Consider the following 20,750-nt stretch of genomic DNA (forward strand, 5'->3'; position numbering starts at 1 on the left):
CTGTGGAGTCCAGCTATCATCCCGACTTCTGAATGTCCAGCAGGGTCAAAGTTCATCTCTTCTTCTGCCAGCCTCCTCCTCTCTTTGTGTTACTGTGTGTGTGTCTGGGTGTGTGCATGTACGTGTGTGCTCACTAGGATTGACCTTGCAGAGTCATTCATTGTGGATACACTGCAGCACCAGCAATACTGCAGAGCTGATTAGGGAGCAATCTTGCTTAGTGTAATGTAGAGTGTCTGTGTGTGGAAGAGGGATGAGCAGATTGTGTTTTGTCTTGACTTTCTTCAGGTTTGAGAGATATTCAAGAGCAGATCAGAGGTTGAATGCAAGGAGATTTGTGTGTGTGTGTGTGTGTGTGTGTGTGTGTGTGTGTGTGTGTGTTGGGGGGCTGTCAGTGTGGGTGTCGGTGTGTGTTTCAAGTGTGTACAGGGTGTGTATGGGGGTCAGACACAGATGGACAGCTGGTGTTTCAGTGGTGCTAAATCACTCACCCCTCCCCAGCATGCAAGCACACACACGAACATACACATGTCCCATCCCCCATCAACCACAGGAAAACGCCCCTTAAAGCATTCCCAGCTCCTACTCTCAGGCTGCACACTGAGGACATACACACACACACACACACACACACACACACACACACACACACACACACACACACACACACACACACACCAAAGTAAAAGCCTGGTTATTTTCACTGCAATGACAGACACCAAAAAAAGTCCAATATGACAGTTTGGTCAGGCTATATTAGAGGTGATCATTTCATGTTCATACACTTTCATAAATCAGTCAAGAATTGCTCCCTGTGGGTACGCACAACGCTTCACACACACACACACACACACACACACACTCCTATTTTATGAGCTCATCAAGTCTCTCAGGTCACCAACCGCCATCTCAGCCAGGGATAAAAAAAAAAAAAAAAAGCTCACATCAAAAGGCAAACCATTTCAAACACACACACACACACACACACACACACATAGACACGCACACACACACATAAAGACACAGACACATACACACGTTTGTGCGCATAGCATGTGCACACACTTGGCGTGGCAACTGTGGCAGCATTAATTTCCTTGTGAATGCACTTGACTAACACATAATAATCCCAAACACTGCTGGGAGACCACCAAGCAAACCACACACACACACACACACACACACACACACACACACACACACACACACACACACACACACACACACACACACACACACACACACACACACACACACACACACACACACAGCCAGGGGGACCACCAAGCAGAGGGGCTGTCAAGACAAGATAAGTGTGGGTCTAGCGTCAGGGTTTCGCATACACCCACCACTACACACACACACACACACACACACGCATACGTACACACACACAACAACAACACGCAGCCTGGCCTGGACTCCTGGAAAAGCTCTGGCTTATCTCTCCCCACAGATAGTGAAATGGATTAAGAGCCACATTTGGCACGTCCAGAGAACTGGACAGATATCCAGGAAAACACTCTCTAACTGCAATCACTGCTCAACATGATTTCTGTGTGTGTGTGTGTGTGTGCGCGTGTGCGTGTGTGTGTGTGTGTGTGTGTGTGTGTGTGTGAGAGAGAGAAAATGAGTGGATGCATTTTAGCTTGCGCATGCTCCCCCATGTGCAGGCATTGGATCGATAACTGTGTGTCTACGTGTGTGCGTGTGGGCATGTGTGTCTAGAGGAGTGATGCAGTGGTTGACCCAGGACCCAATCCGTACGAACACACACATTCATCTTCCAAACACACACAGCGTGCCCAGACAAAGAGCTGTGTGTGAGGGGACGTTCAGCATGTGTGTGATGTCAGCTGGAGACAGAAAAGGGGAGCCCATCATATCCCATTTATGTTTGTGTGTGGGTCTGTCCCCTGACACAAGATGCCTGCTCATTGACCTCCCTGGTTATAGATGCCCGCTATGCAGTTGATAAGTGGGTGAAATTCCTCTTAAGACGGGGAAATTGCAGCTTTTTCCTCTTCTCTTCAGTATGGCTATGTCCGAACTTACTCCCTTGTTCACTCACTCACTCACTAACCCCTACATAATTGACACTCAGTAGTTTACTCCACAGTGAGTGGTAAATTTAGATGAAGGGCACTTATGAATCGCTGTCATTTTGTGTCGACAGCTATAGAGTTGCATGACTCATTTTTGCATCAACAAAATGTGACATTGCATGGCGAGAATCTTACAGTAAGAATTTGGATACTCAAAAAAATGAGGACAAGTAAATTAAGTGCACTATTGAGAATGACTTTAGATGCAGACGAATCATGTTCGGACATTGTCCTAAGACGCCCAGAGACTGTCCTTGTTAAAAGTGTCTCCTTGTACTGGCAATATTCTGTTTGGTTTATGCGTGGGGTGGCACCTGGGTAGTGGGCGCAGGAGCCGAGACATGACACAGATTACACTGCGGTCCCTTAGCAGGTTTTGTATCTTGATATCTTGATCATAAACAACCAAGTGTCTTGCTGTTCCTTGATCTTGTCCAACAATTAAGGTGTGGCCCTTTCCAACAGATGTTACCCGAATATCTCCAGTTAGACACTTTTGTTGTTCTTGTTTGTTGTTTTTGTTTGTTGTCTTTGTATAAATGACTCTTTTTCTACGCCTTTGGATGGAAGTTTTCTTCCAGATTCGCTTTAACATGATAGAAACGTCACCAACACGTACAACGCTAGCTGTGAATTCTCCGGATAATGCTCTAATGACGCAGACTGTACTAAGGAGTTATCAGGGGGAAGACCATTTCATATCCGGTCCAACTGATTCTTCCAGGTAATACCTAGAGAATTATGTACAGGTCTGCTGTGCATGTGTGAAAGGGGCTGTAGTCAGATGAGAACATTTACATTTGCATCTTTTAGTGTTTAAGGGCAGATAAGAGAGAAGAGAAGAGAAGAGAAGAGAAGATGCTTTGACAAAAGATTCAAAAAGAAAACACTGTCTTTCTTTGCGCCATTCTACATTTTTGCCTACTTATCTGTCTGTCTGTCTGTCTCTCTCCTTCTCTGTCTATTAGAGTCAAATCTCTGTCTTAATGGGCATCCATTGTATCCTACCTCACCCCCTTCTCTATTCACCACACGCACATACACACTCTCTCTGAGGGGGCCCCTTAACCAGGCTCTCCATATGCCTGACCCCCACCTCCTTTCTCCCCCACCTCTTTCCACAACCCCCTTCTCCCTCTCCCCATCTCCCAATCTCCTGCTCCCACTCTGGCTTCTGCTCTGTTGCTGCTGCTGCTGCCCCACGCTGCCATCTGCTACAAAACAACAGAGGGTGAAAGAGGGAAGAAGAGGAAGAAAAGAGTGGGGAAAAAGAGTGAGTGAAAAGAGGAAGACGTGACGGAAGAAAAGACTGTGAGGGGAAAGAAAAAGAGAAAGAGGGAAAGATGAAAGAGAGAAAGAGGGAAAGAGTAGATGTGGACACAATACAGAAGAGAGCAGAGAGGCTGTCCATCTGCTCCCCCTCACGCCTCCCCCTCCCCTCCTGACACACAGCCACACACACATCACAAAGAGAGTATTTAACCTCAACGCACACACAAACACACGCACAAACACACACGAAAGGGAGACAGAGAGAGAGAGAGAGAGAGAGAGAGAGAGAGAGAGAGAGAGAGAGAGAGAGAGAGAGAGAGAGAGAGAGAGAGAGAGAGAGACAGAAAGCAGCCCAGCCTCTCTCTTTAACCCGTTCCTCTCCAGTGAGCCTGCCTGTGTTACACCCCTTGGGGTGGCAGGTGATGGGTGGATGGAGGGAAAGGATCTAGGGGGGAGTAGAGGGTTGAGGAAAGGGGGATGGGGGGTGTGATTGAGGGACAGTGTGTAGGGGATGAAGGGTTGAAACTGATCTGAAATCAACACCAACACATCCTCCCCTCCCCTCCCAAACCTCAAATCTCAAAAGAGACCAGCTTGCTACCCTGTCACTATGACAACCTCTGTCAATCTAAATGGGGACCGACGTCGCCGGATTAGAAATGGCTGCCCAAATATCAGCGTGCAGGGTTCAGCTCACTCAGCTCACTCACAGATTTAAACTCTCAACATTTTTTTTCTGGTAAACACGCCTTTTCATACTTTATTTATAGAAAGGCGACATACATACATAGTCTCCTTTGTGGGGAGGATACACATCATGTAGACAACTAGCTGAAAGAAGTTGTGGCTGTGGCTGACGCCCAAATTTGCTGATGACAAAGCAACACCCACATGCTTTCTTACCAATTTAGTTGCAATTTCACATTCGAATCATCACTCAGACTTTGAGCACAAGGTGCCAGATTGGGTAGGTGATTTCACCCAATGTTCCAGTTGTTTGGAAAACCAAACAAACATACACATAAAGCAGCGATTTCCAACCCTTTTGGCTTATGAAGCAATATATTTCCAAACGCTTGTCACCAGTTGCAAATAAGGTTGGGAATCTATTCGATTTATTATTTTGTCGACTCAAAACATAGCGTATTTGTAATGATGCATACATGTAATCAAGCCTAACCTATCCTCACCAAAACTCAAGAAGCCTGCGTAGAAACATTACGCTTCACAATCTGAATTGTTAAGCTGTAAATTGTTACAGGCGATCATAATGTTGAGAATTGGGTTTTAAATTTCCGATCATTGACTTTTCAACAGTGATACTCTTTCAAGAGAGAATTTGTGATTTATCTCAGTATTGTACTGGTATTTACCATTTCAACCAAGAATGTGTTTTCCTTGCTTTATTTTAACATTTTTTAAATATATAATAATTAATTAATAATAATGAATAATTATTATAATTCATTGGAAAAAACGACAGCAGAAAACCTTTGTGTGGCAGAAACATGTATTTTCTGCCTTTCTTGTTAATTATCTTATGACATCTTAAGATTTGTAAACTCTTCCTTGGGGTTCCAACCCACAGGTTGGGAGACGGTAATGTAAAGTATGTAAAATACATGTATACAGCTTGTTTTATGACACTACAGGTAGCCTTACTGAGAGGATGAGCGGCACGAAGCCTCTAATTGCCTGACTACTGTATTTCCTTTCATTGCCCAATTTGAGAGACCTGATCTCTTTGAGAAAATGAGACCATTTTCTGTTTGAATGGGAAGTTCCCTCAATGACCGACCCTTGGTGATGCTGATTGGCTATTGTTTGAGTTGCATCAGACCCCTCTCGAGACTGACATCAGACATATACAGTGGAGATATATCCGACCGTGCAATTACCCTGGGAGCCCCTTGAATTCAAGTTAAAACCACAAGACTGAAGCATAAAAGAACAATACGCTCCTGGTGGGGCTGTGGAGCTCGGTGACATCGAGATGGGCTGTCAGTGTGTCACTGTGTAGGTCAACACACACTACAAACACTAGATTCCCCTAAGGACCTGTACGTACATAGTGTCACACACACACCAAACACCCGTGAAGTGTGTAAAGGTTGGGATGGAGGAGGGGGAGGGGCGTGACCCACAAGAGCTGATTTCATTAGAGAGGAGAGAGGAGGAGAGGAGAGGAGAGGAGAAGAAGAAGAGGAAGAGGAAGAGGAAGAGGAGAGGTCTCTGTGTATATGACCACAAATGGAAAGAGCAGACACCAGCTGTCACTTGCTTATGTCAGCCCTATTCTCAGCTCCTATGTGAGTGTGTGTGTGTGTGTATGTGTGTGTGTGTGTGTGTGTGTGTGTGTGTGTGTGTGTGTGTGTGTGTGTGTGTGTGTGTGTGTGTGTGTGTGTGTGTGTGTGTGTGTGTGTGTGTGTGTGTGTGTGTGTGTGTGTGTGTGTGTGTGTGTCACTGTGATCTCAGCTAGCCATGACTGGTTTCAATTACACTGCAAACTTTGACCCTGTGTAACCAAGCAGGGAAATGAGCTACTGAGAGAGAGAGAGAGAGAGAGAGAGAGAGAGAGAGAGAGAGATACAGAAAGAGGCGGAGCGTACAACAGAGGGAGCGGTCAACTCAAAGGTGTTGAGAAAAAGTGAAAAGTTTTTTTCACTCAGTAAAAACTCACACTTATGACAAATAGAGTACATTGTACATGACTTACCCTTTTTCTTGGGGGTCCTCGTTCTTCATCTTTCTGGCCTCGCCCTGCCCCGCCTCCCGTTCGTCCCTGCCGCCCCCCTTTTCCTTCTCCGACCGGAGGTCTAATGGTCATCCTGATCTCCGGTGGGCAAATGTAGTTCTCAAGGTTCTTGGGGGGCTTCTTGGTGCGCTTGGTGGTCTGAATCTTCAGCTTTAGACTTCCTTCCTGGAAACTTGCTTCCTTGATGGAGAACTCCTGCTCCTCCAGAAGCCCCTCCCCTTGCTCCTCTAGCCCCTCCCCTTCGCTGATGCCACCGGTAATCACATCATCGCCGCGCGCCAAACCAATGCCCCCTGCTCCTTCCTGGGACGCTTCATTCGGCCCCACCCTGCCTCCCTTTAACTCCGCCTCTTTGGGTCGGGCCGAGCCAACCAGATCCCTTGGCTCCATCCACGCTCCTGCCAGAGCCAGTCAGGATGGGGGAAGCTGTGGCAGCCAGCCAATAGGACGATAGAGAACAGTAGTCTGTCTGGCTAGTTGGTTGGTTATCAATCAGCTACTGGGGTTGGGTTGGTTGTCCCGCAGGACCACAGCGAAGCCAGGGACAGTCTGCGGAGAGAGCAGGTGAAAGAAATGATGAGGGAATGGACAACTAACACAGCATCCTGTCAGCTTCCATTCCAGTCTCGCACAGGCCTGTCTGCTGTCATCAACATCATTAGCCGCCTATTATGTATGAAGAGAAACACACTTGCTCATCACAGAACTGTGGGGGCATGCTGCAGCACTCTCATTTGCATTTTTGTACCTTGCATAAACAAACTCATTTTTGACACAGACTACCACTTGCCTTCCTCTCTCCCTGCTCTCTTTACTCACTCTTCGCTAATCTTCTCCCCCTCCCTTTCATTCTATCCCTCAAGACAGATCTGAAGCAGAGCGGTGCAGACACTAGAGTGATCAGTGCAAAATAAGACATTCCTCTTCCTTGCTCTAAAACCAGGCTGAAGTTAGCCTGAGGACACAAGACAGAAAAAATGAGAAAAGTCACTTCTTTTTTTCTCTCTCTTTTCACCAGAGCAGGGAAGGAGGGAGGGGGGAATCACACATGGGGAGAAGGGAAGGCAGCAGAGAAAGACGGAGGGAAGGAATCTAAATTCTTTCCCCAGATGTGGTTTACGAGCTGGTCTGGAAAAACTAGCGTCTGAACTGTTTTACACACGCATGTAGTGGCATTGATACACACATGCATAAAATACTCCACACACATTGATGCACATACAAATGACAGTGTTGCTGTCACCGAGTACACTTTTTCCTTGCTGCTGCTGTCGTGTTGGCCGTTTCTCACAGGATTCAAGTTTTCCTTTTTGGATCATTGCACATGCCCGTGCAAGATATAAATTACATACTTACATCAACACACATATGAACTTACACAGTCTACTGACACACAGGAGTATAAACAGAAAGCAACCAAAACAAACACTGGACTACACTTCTCACTACAGCTCCAGGGAATCCCATCAGTCAATATGACATGAGGCATGACTGAGCTGGAAGTGGGGAATGCTGTCTCACACACTGAGCTGACACCATTTACACAGACTGGACCGCTACCGACATGACACGGGTAAAAGCTTACCGCTCACTGCAGACTTACAATGACCTGAGAGCACAAAAGGTTTACAGCATATACTGTGAATTCTGCTAATACATTCTGAATGTGTGTGTGTGTATATATGTGTGTATGTGTGTGTGTGTGTGTGTGTGTGTGTGTGTGTGTGTGTGTGTGTGTGTGTGTGTGTGTGTGTGCGTGTGTGTGTGTGTGTTTTCTGTGTGCACTCCTGTACCAGCCGACGCTACTGTACTAACAGCTGATCCCCATCATAATACCCAACAGGCCTCACAGCACATGTTTATAGTCCATCCATCCAGCTATGTCCACTTAGCCTTTTAGAGGGTCCCAGCTGACACTGGGCAAGAGGTGGGGTACAGGACAGGTTACCACTCAATCACAGGGCACACATGGGCAGTCTAGAGTCCATTAACTTAACCTGCATGTGGGAGGAAACTGGACTTCCCAGAGAAAGCCCATGCATTGGCCGGCAGGTTCAAACCCAGAACCTTCTGGCTGAGGCAGAAGTGCTCAACAACGCCCAACGCTTACAGTGTGATTGAATAATCATAATCCACAATGGTATTTCAATGTAAGACTGAGGTTAAAGTAATTTTTCTTCTGCATTTGCTAGATTAAATAAAAATAAAATGTTTTTTTTCCTAAGAAAACCCTCTCTTAGGCGTAAATTTTGCCAATCTGAAACCACAGCCTTTCAAAGCTGACTCATAAGGGTTATTGATGTAGGTTCTGGTAGCCCCGTGGTGGTTAAGAATGAAAAAGACTTAAAGGACTATAACAGTGGTTTTGCATGTTTGAGCTGATGAACTCCAAATCCCTTATACTACTACTGCCAACTTTATACTGCTAGGCATTTTCCAAAGCATACTAATACGTTTTCAGATTGATTTCCAACATTCCTGGAAGTCACTGATTTTCATTCATTAAGTGCCACATGAAAAGCAACTTGAGTCTTTAGTAGTCTTTGTTTTTATCTTGTAGTCACATTATTTTCTCATGGTAATACATTTCTGAGGAGGGACTGTTCTGAAAATTATCCCTTGGCTTATTCCCTTCACGAAATCTTCCAGAGGTGAACAGCAACCTATTTAATGGAAGAAACTATCAAATTATTCATTTATTTGGTTATTCTTTCTACACTCATATTGTTTGTCCAGATTTTGAGTGCAGTTTAAAATCTGAGATAACAAAGCCGTCTTAATTTAATTGTAGCAACCAAGCAGAGATTCAGAGGCAGGACCACAACTCAACCGTGCCTCTTCCGGCATTCCTATAAATACCCACCTAATCCTCTCCTCCTTGGCTCCCCCATTTCTCTTTCTGCTTATTCCTCTCCTTCCTTCTCTCCATAGGATCCTACGGTAAGTGTTGTGGGGGCGCTACGACAGATTCCCTGTAGAAGCTTCCCAACAATGTAGAAAGCAAGCTACTATGAGCGAGTTCAAGCTGCTCACACCACTCATTTTCATTTCATTCAATTGTTTAAATGCATCTTGTTGATGGTGTTGTCTTTGCTAGTGAACTCTTCCACTAAAAACAGTCTTAAAAACAGACCCTGTGCGCTGCACAACCACAGGACGACAGGGCTGCATCAATCCGTTAACACTGACGCACAAAAAATTGGGCTACTTAATAAGTTTGATGGATTACCTATCTGAAGAAAGTCTCTGCAAGACGTTCATACCCCATTAAAAACCAATGGAAACCGCCGGCTGCCTGGAAGTTAGGAAATCAGTCCAAATGGTCAGATGTAATGTATGGTATAGGAGATTTGCATTTAAGGGCTAAAACATGCAAAAAAAAACACCACTGCGGTCGCTCAGTAACTTCTCACTATTCAAAGTTTTACAGGGAAAACCAGAAGATAGAGAGTCCAGGCTCTGTCCCAACCTGATCCTACAGTGCCCACACCACCATGTTTGGTCCTCGAGGAACCTCCCAGTCCCTAATGTCAGCCCGGTGACTCGCTCTCATGGCATGTGTGAAAGCCACCCAGTCTGTCATGTGACTGAGGACAATGACAGGAAAAAGAGACAGCTGCCAACCACAACATCACACACACACACACACACACATACACACACACAAACACACACACACACACACACACACACACACACACACACACACACACACACACACACACACATCAAAAAGAAAATTATTCACATTTGGGTGGTGCTCTTAAGACTCTGCACTCCTCACAACTATAATATGACAGCAAAATGGCGTCATACATTAGTACAATCTTCATTCTGGGCTATTACTCTGTAAACTACTTAGCTGGGTCATGATTCCTCGCTCACTCACTCACTGCCCAAAGCTGTGTAAGTTCTCTGTTACTGTCAGACAGGCTGAGAGTTTATGTAAGTCTGACCCCTCCTCGGGCCTCCCTCGCCTAGCCTGAGCCTCGCTGTCTCCTCTCTCTCTCTCCTCTCTCTTACACACACAAACACACTGACACACACGCACACACATACACACCTCGGCTAGCCTCAGACAGCAGTGTGATTGTGAGAGGCCAGACTAACTGCATAAATAGCTTTATTATGTTCTCAAAACTACCAGCGCTAACCAGCTTCCTTCTCGAATGGCATAAGGTCATTCCCTTTGGCTGGATGTGAGAAACTGTGAATGAGACACCCCCGTAATATTTTTTACCTTGTCCTTTTAAAACAATTACGATAAAGCATCGATACTGGGATTCAGATGAACGGAACAGAGATGGTGAATGATACAGACGCACAGACAAAACAGAGAGAGACCGTGTGTATGTGTGTGTGTGTGTGTGTGTGAGAGAGAGAGAGAGAGAGAGAGAGAGAGAGAGAGAGAGAGAGAGAGAGAGAGAGAGAGAGAGAGAGAGAGAGAGAGAGAGAAAGATGGCAGCAGAAACACAACCTTTTAAGGCTGCATACCCAGCAGCCCAGTGCCTGAGGTGGACTCACAAATAGCTCATACACACATGCAGACAGATGCGCACACACACATGCAGACAGATGCACACAGATGCACACACACACACACACACACTGAGGCTCACACATTAACACATCCACAGGCACACCAAACGCCTGTGTGATTGCACAAGGTGAAGAGTCTTTTCTTTGATGTGAGAGTGTAGTAGAGGCTCGGCCATGCCTGGCTGTGTGAGTATCTCAGAGGGATGATGAACATTGTCTGTCTGCCATTTTCATTTTTCATTTATCTCTTTTTCTCTCTTATTCCAGCCCCTCCAGTGAAGGGGCAATCATGTAAACCAATGTTTCTAGAATTATCCGATCTTTGGGTTGGAGACAAATCAAAATGAATAGCCCGGGCCCTTGAAATACTTCCAAATCCAGTGAGTTTTCAAACTGCAAGTCTATTAGTCTTTCGCCTCAGAGCAGAGCGAGGTGAAGGGAAGCCAACATTTTAGCCCCTCCACATCAGAGAGCGTATTCTGTTTTAAGTTAACACTATGAAATAATTGGATTTGGAATACTGAATGAAACTCTTCCTCTCCCCTGGTTTAGCATGGATGGCACACGCATGTGTTTGGCTGTAGGGCAGCTAGAAGGACAATCATAAAGTACCATGTGTGTGGAGACAGCCATAATAGAAAATGATGGCCTTGGAGGCGCTCTGTGCAGTCCCACACGCGCACGCTCCTCTGGATGAGCCATATGCCAGGTAGCACTAAAACCATCCTCACCTAACTACCCTGCAGAAGCAGATGAATGTTAAACCATTTTAACTGCAGCAGAAGCCACAAAATGGCTGTCAGCAAAAACACCTCCCCTTCTCCCCAACTGTCTTCCTCCTTCCCCTCACCTCGCCCCCCCCCCCCCCCCTCCCCAAACCTCTGTTCTCCCTGCTACCTCTTTCCTTTACCCTCCACCTCCTACCTCTCCCTCCCTCCCTCTTTCTGTGTGCTCTGCCAAAAGGTGCTCCAGTGCTGATATTCTGTTAAGACAGCCTGCCAACAGTTAGATTTGTCCTTGGATCCCGTTCACATCCCTACCCAAGCACCCACCCACCCCTCTCTGTGATCCCACTGCGACCCAAGGTATCCAGCTCAGAAGGGGATACACCTAATCGATTTCTCATGCTTTAATTGGAAGGTGGCATGTGAATCTCATTAACTAATAGGGGGTTTAATAGCCTGCTTCATACTTTTACGCCACAAAAACACTGCCAGAGTTTCAGCTCCCCCAAAACCTGTTAACAAGACACGATCGATGGTTCCCTCCAAGTCTGAATCACCTCTATTATCCATCCCTCAACCTCCATTTCTTTCCATCTAGTCATGCACTTCTCTCACAATTGCCTCTCTTCTCATGCCCTTCTTCTTTTTTCACTTCCACACCCTCATTCCCATATTATCCTAGAGACCATTTTTCCACACTTCCCCTGACTCATCCAAGCTTGTCTATTTATCTTCTGGTGCTGTGGTTGTGACTGAGGTTTCTGGGGGATGCTGATAACAGTGGCGTGCTGCCATTCACTTCACCTTGTCTTTCTCCGTTTCATCACTTTAAGCTACGTGTTTCTGACACCAGCCTGAAACCGATCATCAACTATTGATAAACGTAACCACAGTGAAGAGTTGCTGGCTTCCAACAATCCTACTATATGCCATTTGTATGTATGACGTGCACCCTATAGTGGCACGAGTGGACTGCTGCAAATGAAACCAGAATGAAGGTAAAGTGAGGGATGAAATACGCTCCTAACACACCAAGTGTGCTTCAACTTGTAACTTCCGCAGCACTTGACATTATTCCTGTGACATTTCGTCCCTCTCCAGCCTCTACAACTCAAATCCATAACAAGTACACATCCAACCGTCTATATCAACCATCCCATAGTAAACGGTTAAATGACATAACTGACGACAGACAGGCAAGAAACAACCATCTGCAGGCTGCATGTGACAGACTGTGCTGCTATGTGATAGACTATCAATGTCAGTGAAGATGCAGGAGGTCCAGCCCAGTAGAAAAACATTTTTACTAAGAGCGTGCACAGGTTGATCTGCTCCTTGATCAATGTGTAGTGGACACTTCACCCCATTGACCTAATTAGGTGTTTTATCTTACTGCCACCTAATTAACCAAGGTATTACACAGTAATAATGGAAGGAGACTGAGTAGTACAGCATTGTTTGGGAAGATGTGTGTTTCTATGTGCGTGAGTGCGCGTGGTGGTGCTGTGAGCATGTGCACATGTGCGTGTGTTTAGTCGGAATTTGTTGGCATGTGACTGCAAGCAATTCCACATATTTCATGTCAATTAGACATTAAAAAAATGGCATAGGCTAGTATCAAATAAAACTACACAGGTTTAAGTAGCATGTAAGAAGCAAGCACGGAAAGCAGACACACAGCAGCTACTAACATTTCTTAAAACATGAACACAGTTGTAGGAAAGGTGTATTCAGGTGTGGAATGTGGCCAGTCAACCGGGGCTACTTACCCATGTCTAATGTTGTCACACACTCGGCTCTAACGTGTAAATATTTTATCAGGATCATTTACAGTCCATTTAGACACATTTTACACAAGCGACGGATGGGATGACAGCCTCCCGGGGAGCTGTCAAACGGTGCCAGAATATATGTATATATATATATATATATATATATATATTTATATATATTTTGACAGAAAACCCCGAGGAAAATGGCGTCAACGGTGCTTTGGAAAGAAGAAGGGAGGAAAAAAGCGAAAATAGGATTTGCAGCCGATCCGATGACAGGAGCAAGGTAGCCGCACGGGAGAGGGGGAAAAAATCCAATCGGAAACTTGGCGCTTGTGTCCAATTCCTCACGGAAATCTGATCTTTAGAGGCTCTTGCGGATATGCTCGTGTGGTGGGGAGCCGCAGCGGCGCAGAGTGCGTCTCCGGTGCCTTGCAGGATCGCTGGTGACTCGGGGAGCTGCACAGATCCCTCGCAAATCCGCTACTCGGCTGGTAGGGGAGGAGGAGTAGGAGGGGGTGAGTAGGACTATTACTGCAGTCAAAACAAGCCCGCATCCGACTACAAGCCCAAATCCAGCGGGAAAAAAATGTCAGCGGTGAGACCGCGCTTTCAGCCGCCAGTACGGGAGAGTGAGGAGCCGAGGTTTGGGTCGCTTTCCCTCGCCGGTTGCATCGGATCAGGGTTTTCTCTCTCTCGCTCTGTCTGTCTCTCTCTCTCTCTCTGCTTTTCCGATCGGTGAATGTCAGGTCCCGGAGCCTGGTGTCTGGTAATGATCTCACCCAGCAGACTGAAAGCTCTGGCCGAGCAGAGCAGAGCAGAGGAGAGGAGAGGAGGAGCGACATCGCCTCCACCTGGCAGCAAAAACGCTCACCGCGTCTCCTTTTTTGCAAACCTTCTTCTAATTCCGATGGCCTTCTCCAGTGGGACTGTCACGCAAAAGGTGACAGCAACATCTGGCAAAAAAGGCCTGCTGTTTTGGACTGAGTCACTGCTGTAACGGCATAGTGATGTTTTACATGTTAGTTTCAGAAACACACTTTAGTTATTATATGTTTACATAAATGGATAAAAGTTTAGGTGAATTATAAATATTGAATCTTGGTTTATAATATATGTGAAACAGTTCAGTGTTGTCTAATACCAGAGAATACCAGACTACAACTGAACATCCATAAATCCATAATTAAAGTCACAGGTATGTTTTATTTAAGCAGGGAAGGGTCTCACTTAACTTCATATTAAAGTTATTACAGTGGCCAAGATTGCAGCATCACATACAACATAGCTCTTGCAAGCCATATAACAGATAATTAAATGACATATCAAGATAGCAATTAAAGGTCCTGTGTTATAAAAAAGAAAGGTTCAATTTCAATGTCTTTTTTTATTATAAAACAGGTCGGTGAAAGTATCAAAACGCTCAATCCATATAGAAATGCACACAGCCCATATTGTGAAACTGTGCCTTTAAACGAGTCAGCAGGACTTCTGCATGTTGTGATGTCACAACTATACTATATATATGTACAGATGGAGGTACAGAGATAGGATTGTGCAGATCTGGCAGATGGAAATGCTGATCAATCAGAGCAGACCGAGCTCTTTCGGGAGAGGGTCTTAAAGAGAAAGGTGCTAAAACGTAGCGTTTCAGACAGGGTGAATACAGGTATATTCAGGTAGACAGTATGGGAAAAAGTATGTGTTTTGTGAACATTAAAGTATGTAAACATGTTTTAGTAGAAACTCAGAACACAAGTATGAAGCTGAAAATGACCGTAATCTGGAACCTTTAAGGTTGACACTTACACTTATTGCTAAATATGATTGTAACAGACACAGTAACTTCCAGTTTTAATAAACAATATGGGTTAAACAAATTCAATTGATGAACACAAAATAGGAATACCCTGCACCATATCATTCTAATAAATCGTTTTAGAGAATTGATTTAAAGTATGATAAAAAAGAATATTATCAGCAGTTTACTTTCTTCTTTTCTTTCTGCACAGTTTTTTGACATGAAACCTTTTGCAAACCTGTATCTATAAATAAAGTTTATCACCTCTCTCTTAATAGGTTTCCCCATAAACCACAACTACTGGGATGACTTGAGATGATGTTATTTGACAGGCACAGTATAATTAAAACCAATTCAACATGTGTGTTCACTGAGACAAAAGTTGCCCCGACACACTTTTGCTTTAGAAAATGACACGGTGGGTGTGTGTGTCTGTGCAACGGTGCTTTCCCCTTAATATGTCAAATTACAGCAGGGTGGAAAACCCACATCAACCAACCATCAAACAAGCCGCAGTTGTTCCATTAATTCATCATTGTCAGAAGTTGTGTTTGTATCGTGTCTCCATGAAAACATTGACCTTACTTGTATGGAAAACTTCCTTTAACATTAACAAGTAATGCAAATTATGTCAGATGACCTTTTCCTCTTGGTGCCCCACAGTTACTAGCTGTTACTCATCCGTGGCATGTGTGTGTGTGTGTGTGTGTGTGTGTGTGTGTGTGTGTGTGTGTGTGTGTGTGTGTGTGTGTGTGTGTGTGTGTGTGTATGTGTGTGTGTGTGTGTGTGTGCCCATGTGTAGAGCACCCACTGGGAGGTATTTAATTAGCCGGGTTGGTATTTGTGATTGTGCGCTCATTAAACACTCTGCACAGTTTCAAACTTGTAGTTAAAAATTTGCAGTGCCATCGGTGGTTTGGGTGTTGTTTCTTTTCACTTCCCCTGCTGTGGCACATTGATTAGATTCACAAATGTGTTATGTTACGTGTGTGTGTGTGTGTGTGTGTGTGTGTGTGTGCACACGGGTATAAGTCTTGTGTTTCTATTTCATTGGGAGTGTTTTCACAACAATGTCACAGTAATTGTTTATTGCCCATTTGCTCATCTCTCCACTTACGGGCATGGGACCAGTATTGTATTACTGCATGTGTGTGTGTGTGTGTGTGTGTGTGTGTGTGTGTGTGTGTGTGTGTGTGTGTGTGTGTGTGTGTGTGTGTGTGTGTGTGAGTGTGTGTGTGTGTGTATGTGTGTGTGTGTGCATTTTACTTTTTTATCTTTATGAGGACCAAATGTCTGGACCAAAGATTTATCATCATTTATCAACATTATCATTGGTCCTTGCTTTAAAGTCCATTATGGATTATTTCAATAAAAACTACAGTTGCAACTGAGTTTAGGGTTAAGCCGACATCTACATAAAAAATAAAAATGAGGCTCATGGTTAATGTTATAGGAAGAGGCTTTTTTTTGGGGGGGGGGGGGGGGTGAGGTTGGGGTTAACAATAACACACGTGTGTGTGTGCGTGTGTGTGTGTGTTCCCATTCATGTGTGTCTATTGATTTGGGATGTGTGCAAGAACACAAAGAGACCCCTGAGAGTGAGGGGTCAACAGCTGCTCCCCAACAACCAATCAATTGCAGTGTATCAGTAAACATTACACACACACACTCACACGGACACATGCAGACGGCACTCTGTTCTCGAATCTGTTGCCATGGATACCAGATACAGGCAGCCAAGAGGGAGCAGTTTTCCAGCTTAAACTGTAAATATTGAATTATGATGGGGAGGAAAGAGACAGCAGTGCAGGGCAACGTTCCTGCCTGAATTATCTAAATATCTAGATAATCCTTTCATCTCTGTTCACCGCTACAGGAAATCTGGTGCATCATTCATGTTCATCAAGTTCAACATAAAAAAAGATCAGTCTGTCTTCCCCGATCCAGCCATTTATAACTCTCTATTACAGACCGAGAGCTGCCCCCGTTCCTTCATCTCTCCCTTTCTGTCTGCCTTTTTTTCTGGAGGATCTTCACTCCCTCAAGTGGGATGCAAAGTAAATACTTCCCCGTTTCTGATCTGCAATACACACAAGTAAATCTCATTCAAATCACTTTAAAAGCTGACGCTTTAATGTGGCAACAGCTCCTCTGTGGTATCGTCAATGGGGAGAAAGGAGATTGAGATGAAGAAGTGAAGAATGTTAAAAAAAAAGATTTAAAAATTAATAACTGCTTTGGGGCCACTGGAAAGAAGGACCAAGAGAGGGAAAAAAGAGAGACTCTGTCGGTGAATGTCAATAATTGGTTAACTGTCTTTATGAATAATATAAGAAGCAGAGTCAGCAGAGCTTAAATAATAATAACACACTGATATTCATAACAAAGCTACAGCACTTGACTTCGCTGTGAAAGAGGGCGATGAGAGTCAATGCGCTAACCTTGAGCTGACATTGGGAGAGACTCACGTTCAATCAATGAAGGGCTTTTCTCAGGGAGTCCACTAATCTCACAGGGCAGCAGAGGGTTCATCAGAGCTGAGAGACCCCTGGGACTGACAGAGGTAATGAGGTTAGCTGAGAAAGAGGGTGTGTGTGTATATGTGTGTGTGCAGGAGTCTCGCTGTGAATGAGACAGTGAAAGCATGAAAGGAACATGCAATTGTGTGTTGCAGATACAGATGTGCATAGCAAAAGTCCATCTACGTGCATGTGAGTATGCGTACGAGTGTGCGTGCGTCCGTGCGTGCGTGTGTGTGTGTGTGTGTGTGTCAGAAGGAGCAAGGCAAAGGCTGTGCTGATAGAGTGAGAAGTTAATGGGACGTGTGACAAGGTTGATTACTGAGGCCTCAGTGATCTGGCTGGGTTAATGAAGTAAATGACTTCTTGGACAACACACCACTAGCTCCAGCTCCTGATACACTCTGATAAACCAGAAAGGTTCTCTTCTCCCTCAGTTACGTTCCAAAGACGGCGGCTTGAACACCCTGCTGCCCTTGGCTGCAAAAGACACGTTCCTTGTACCCTTTGGCATCATGGGTTTGAATCCATCCTGGGTTGGATTATGGATTATGAGACAATAGGGCCCTGGACAGAGACATGCAAAAGACTTTCTTCTTGTTTTCTGTCTTTTTGTGGTTGTTCTGTGTCTCTCTGTGGTGTTTTAGTGTCTCCTTGTAGTTGATTCGTGTCTCGTTTTAGTTTTTTTGTTTTTCTTTGTGGTCATTTTGCATCTCTTCGTGGTTAGTATCTGTCTTTTCGAATGACATTTTACCAGTGGCCAGGGGTGCCCCTGAAGCTTTGGCTCCCTAAGCCTGTGCCCAACCCAGTAATCCATGCATTCTCATGGGTCATTATTTCACAAGTTTTTGTAATCTCAAAATGTATTTCCCTACTTTTGACTATTAAATATCACATAAAACTGGACCTATAGTTTACATACAGCAATTCATTAAAACAGAACTGCTAAGCACACAGTGTACAGTCGCTCTGAAGAACTAAAGTGGCCACCTGCTGTTTGCACACACAGTCATACTTGCAGATACAATGCTAGACACACACACAAACAAAGGGAGAAAAAGAGTTATTGGAAGACTTTGTTCTCCATTTGGGGCTGAGATAGAGATTCTTCTAATGAGAGCGATAACAATGTCTGAGAGGAGATGCAGACCAGAACAAAAACAACGCAGATGGGAGCTAAGACAACAACAAAGACAGCCCTAAATGCAGTTGACTGCGGACTCCCTGCTGGCTCCGTCTATGTGAAGAGATGACACTGTGCCCATCCCCCTGCTACTTATAGGGACATTATCATAATGTTGTCTCCGTATGAGCAGAGCTATCAAGTGGGCTCATCTTGAAGTCCTCCACAAGCCCCTGTGTATGCTGATGCCTCTGTTGCAGGAGGAAGACAATGGTGAACAAAAAAAAAATATGCCCTAATATTTATTCAAAGTGACAGCTCTGGCTTCTAACAATGCAGCCCAAGACTGACAGCACCAATTTGATGAATCTCTGAGTTGGTTGTAAACAAACGGCAGCAAGGAAGATAATGATTGTCCTTCTATTTGTCCTTCTGCTTTCTTATTGTCTTGTCACTACAAACATCTGCAAAGAATAAACGTGAAATGGGCAAAGTGAATTGTGTTGCGGACTGTGAGTGGTTGTGGTGAGTCACTGTCAAAAGTTAGATACATTTGGGTTAAAATCCTGGCGTAAGTGCTATACTATGTCGAGAAAAAAACAAAAAACATATTAAGAGTGGAAGCATCTATTAGACGCATGAGTAATGATTGATTAGTTCTCGGAAACAGATTTTGTTTGTCACAGGTTGTGTGAACCTTCACACCTCAAACATCCACCCTACAACATCCTGTTGTGTTATAACTGTGCATGTGGTCAGATACAGCTGCATAAGTTGTGTGTGCGTGCGTGCGTTTGTGTGTGTGTGTGTGTGCGTGTGTGTGTGTGTGTGTGTGTGTGTGTGTGTGTGTGTATGTGTGTGTGTGTGTGTGCCTATGTCAAAAAGTCAGAAACAGAAACAAAGAGGAAAACTCCCTAGATGACAGAACACTGCCATTTCCCCTGAGACTCTGTGAGTGAAGATGTGAAGATACATACAGCAGGTGTGTGATACAGCACTGGCTGTAATAGTGGTGAATCATGCATCTCCTGCACATTCAGTCAACGCATCAAAGTTCCATTTAAACCTTATCTTTCTGATGTGTTGTGATATAATGTGACTAAAATGTCAAATGGAACAATATGACTAATAACACGCAAAGAGGGGGTATATATGTACAATAGCCAAAATTGTGTCTTTTTATATGCTTGAGGAAAGCTGAAGCTTTTGGCATTGTTTTTTTATTTTATTTTTTTCGGAAATGGCCTTTTGACACAAAGATATTTCCATTCCCTTTTGGATTATAAAGCAGGTCAAGATGCTATATAAGTACTGTGAAAGTATCAAAACCTTTTCAGGAGGAAGGCTTAAAGGTCGCTAAAACAGCACGTTTCAGGCTGAATACAGGTACATTTAGGCAGACATTATGAGAAACGTAATGTGTTTTTTGAACATTAAACCACGTAAACATGTTCCAGTATAAAGCAAAAATAGGTTATAAATCTGAAAATTAGCATAAAACGTCCCCTTTAAGATTTCACACTTATATCAGATTTTTAGATCTTGTTTTCTGCATTTTGATATGATATGCATAGTTTGTGGTGGTGGCTTGAATAAATCTCATCGCCAGTTGTTGGTGTGCTTAACAGAAAGTGTGTGAAGCTGGGTGATGCAAAGAGGAAATTAAGTGCAAACAATAAAAAAAAAAATCTTCAGGGACCACCTGAATGGCCTCCTCTTCACTCTCGTAAAGACAACTGGCCGGATTATCATAGCTTTACAGTCAGTGTACAGTGTTGAATGAAGTGGCCACATATCACTCGCACTCACACAAAAGACACCTGCATTTGTTGTTTACTGTACATTGTGTGAACACTGTCCTGTCTGAAGCTGACTTCCAGCAACAGGATGTGGTTGTGCGATACGTCCTCGCTCAACAACACCCACTTCCTATGAGTTTGATAAACAGCCCTGTAGTTTCACTCTCCTCCTGCCCATCAAACAGACGTATACATACACACGCACACACACAAACACACACACCAGCTGAACAGCATCACCATCTGCTAATGTGACATATAAACAGAGTGAGTTATTGTGCGTAATGTTACCCGTGCTATCATGAGATTTACAGTGACAAACAGTATAAACGCCACCAGA

At 44.4% G+C, this 20,750-nt stretch overlaps 1 protein-coding gene across 1 annotated transcript in view; it reads right to left on the reverse strand.

The window, feature by feature from the left end:
- Positions 1-13,911, reverse strand: part of setbp1 (SET binding protein 1) — a 37,432-nt gene extending 23,521 nt beyond the window's left edge. Inside the window, exons 1-2 of the mRNA XM_083912473.1 lie at positions 13,166-13,911; positions 6,094-6,681 (exon numbers count right to left, since the gene is read on the reverse strand). Coding sequence (XP_083768599.1) covers positions 6,094-6,522 — 429 coding nt within the window. The 5' untranslated portion in view covers positions 6,523-6,681; positions 13,166-13,911. The remainder of the gene's footprint in view (positions 1-6,093; positions 6,682-13,165) is intronic.
- Positions 13,912-20,750: the final 6,839 nt, after the last annotated feature.

This window comes from Echiichthys vipera, assembly GCF_963691815.1.
Source record: "Echiichthys vipera genome assembly, chromosome: 4".
Taxonomy (NCBI): Eukaryota; Metazoa; Chordata; class Actinopteri; order Perciformes; family Trachinidae; genus Echiichthys; species Echiichthys vipera.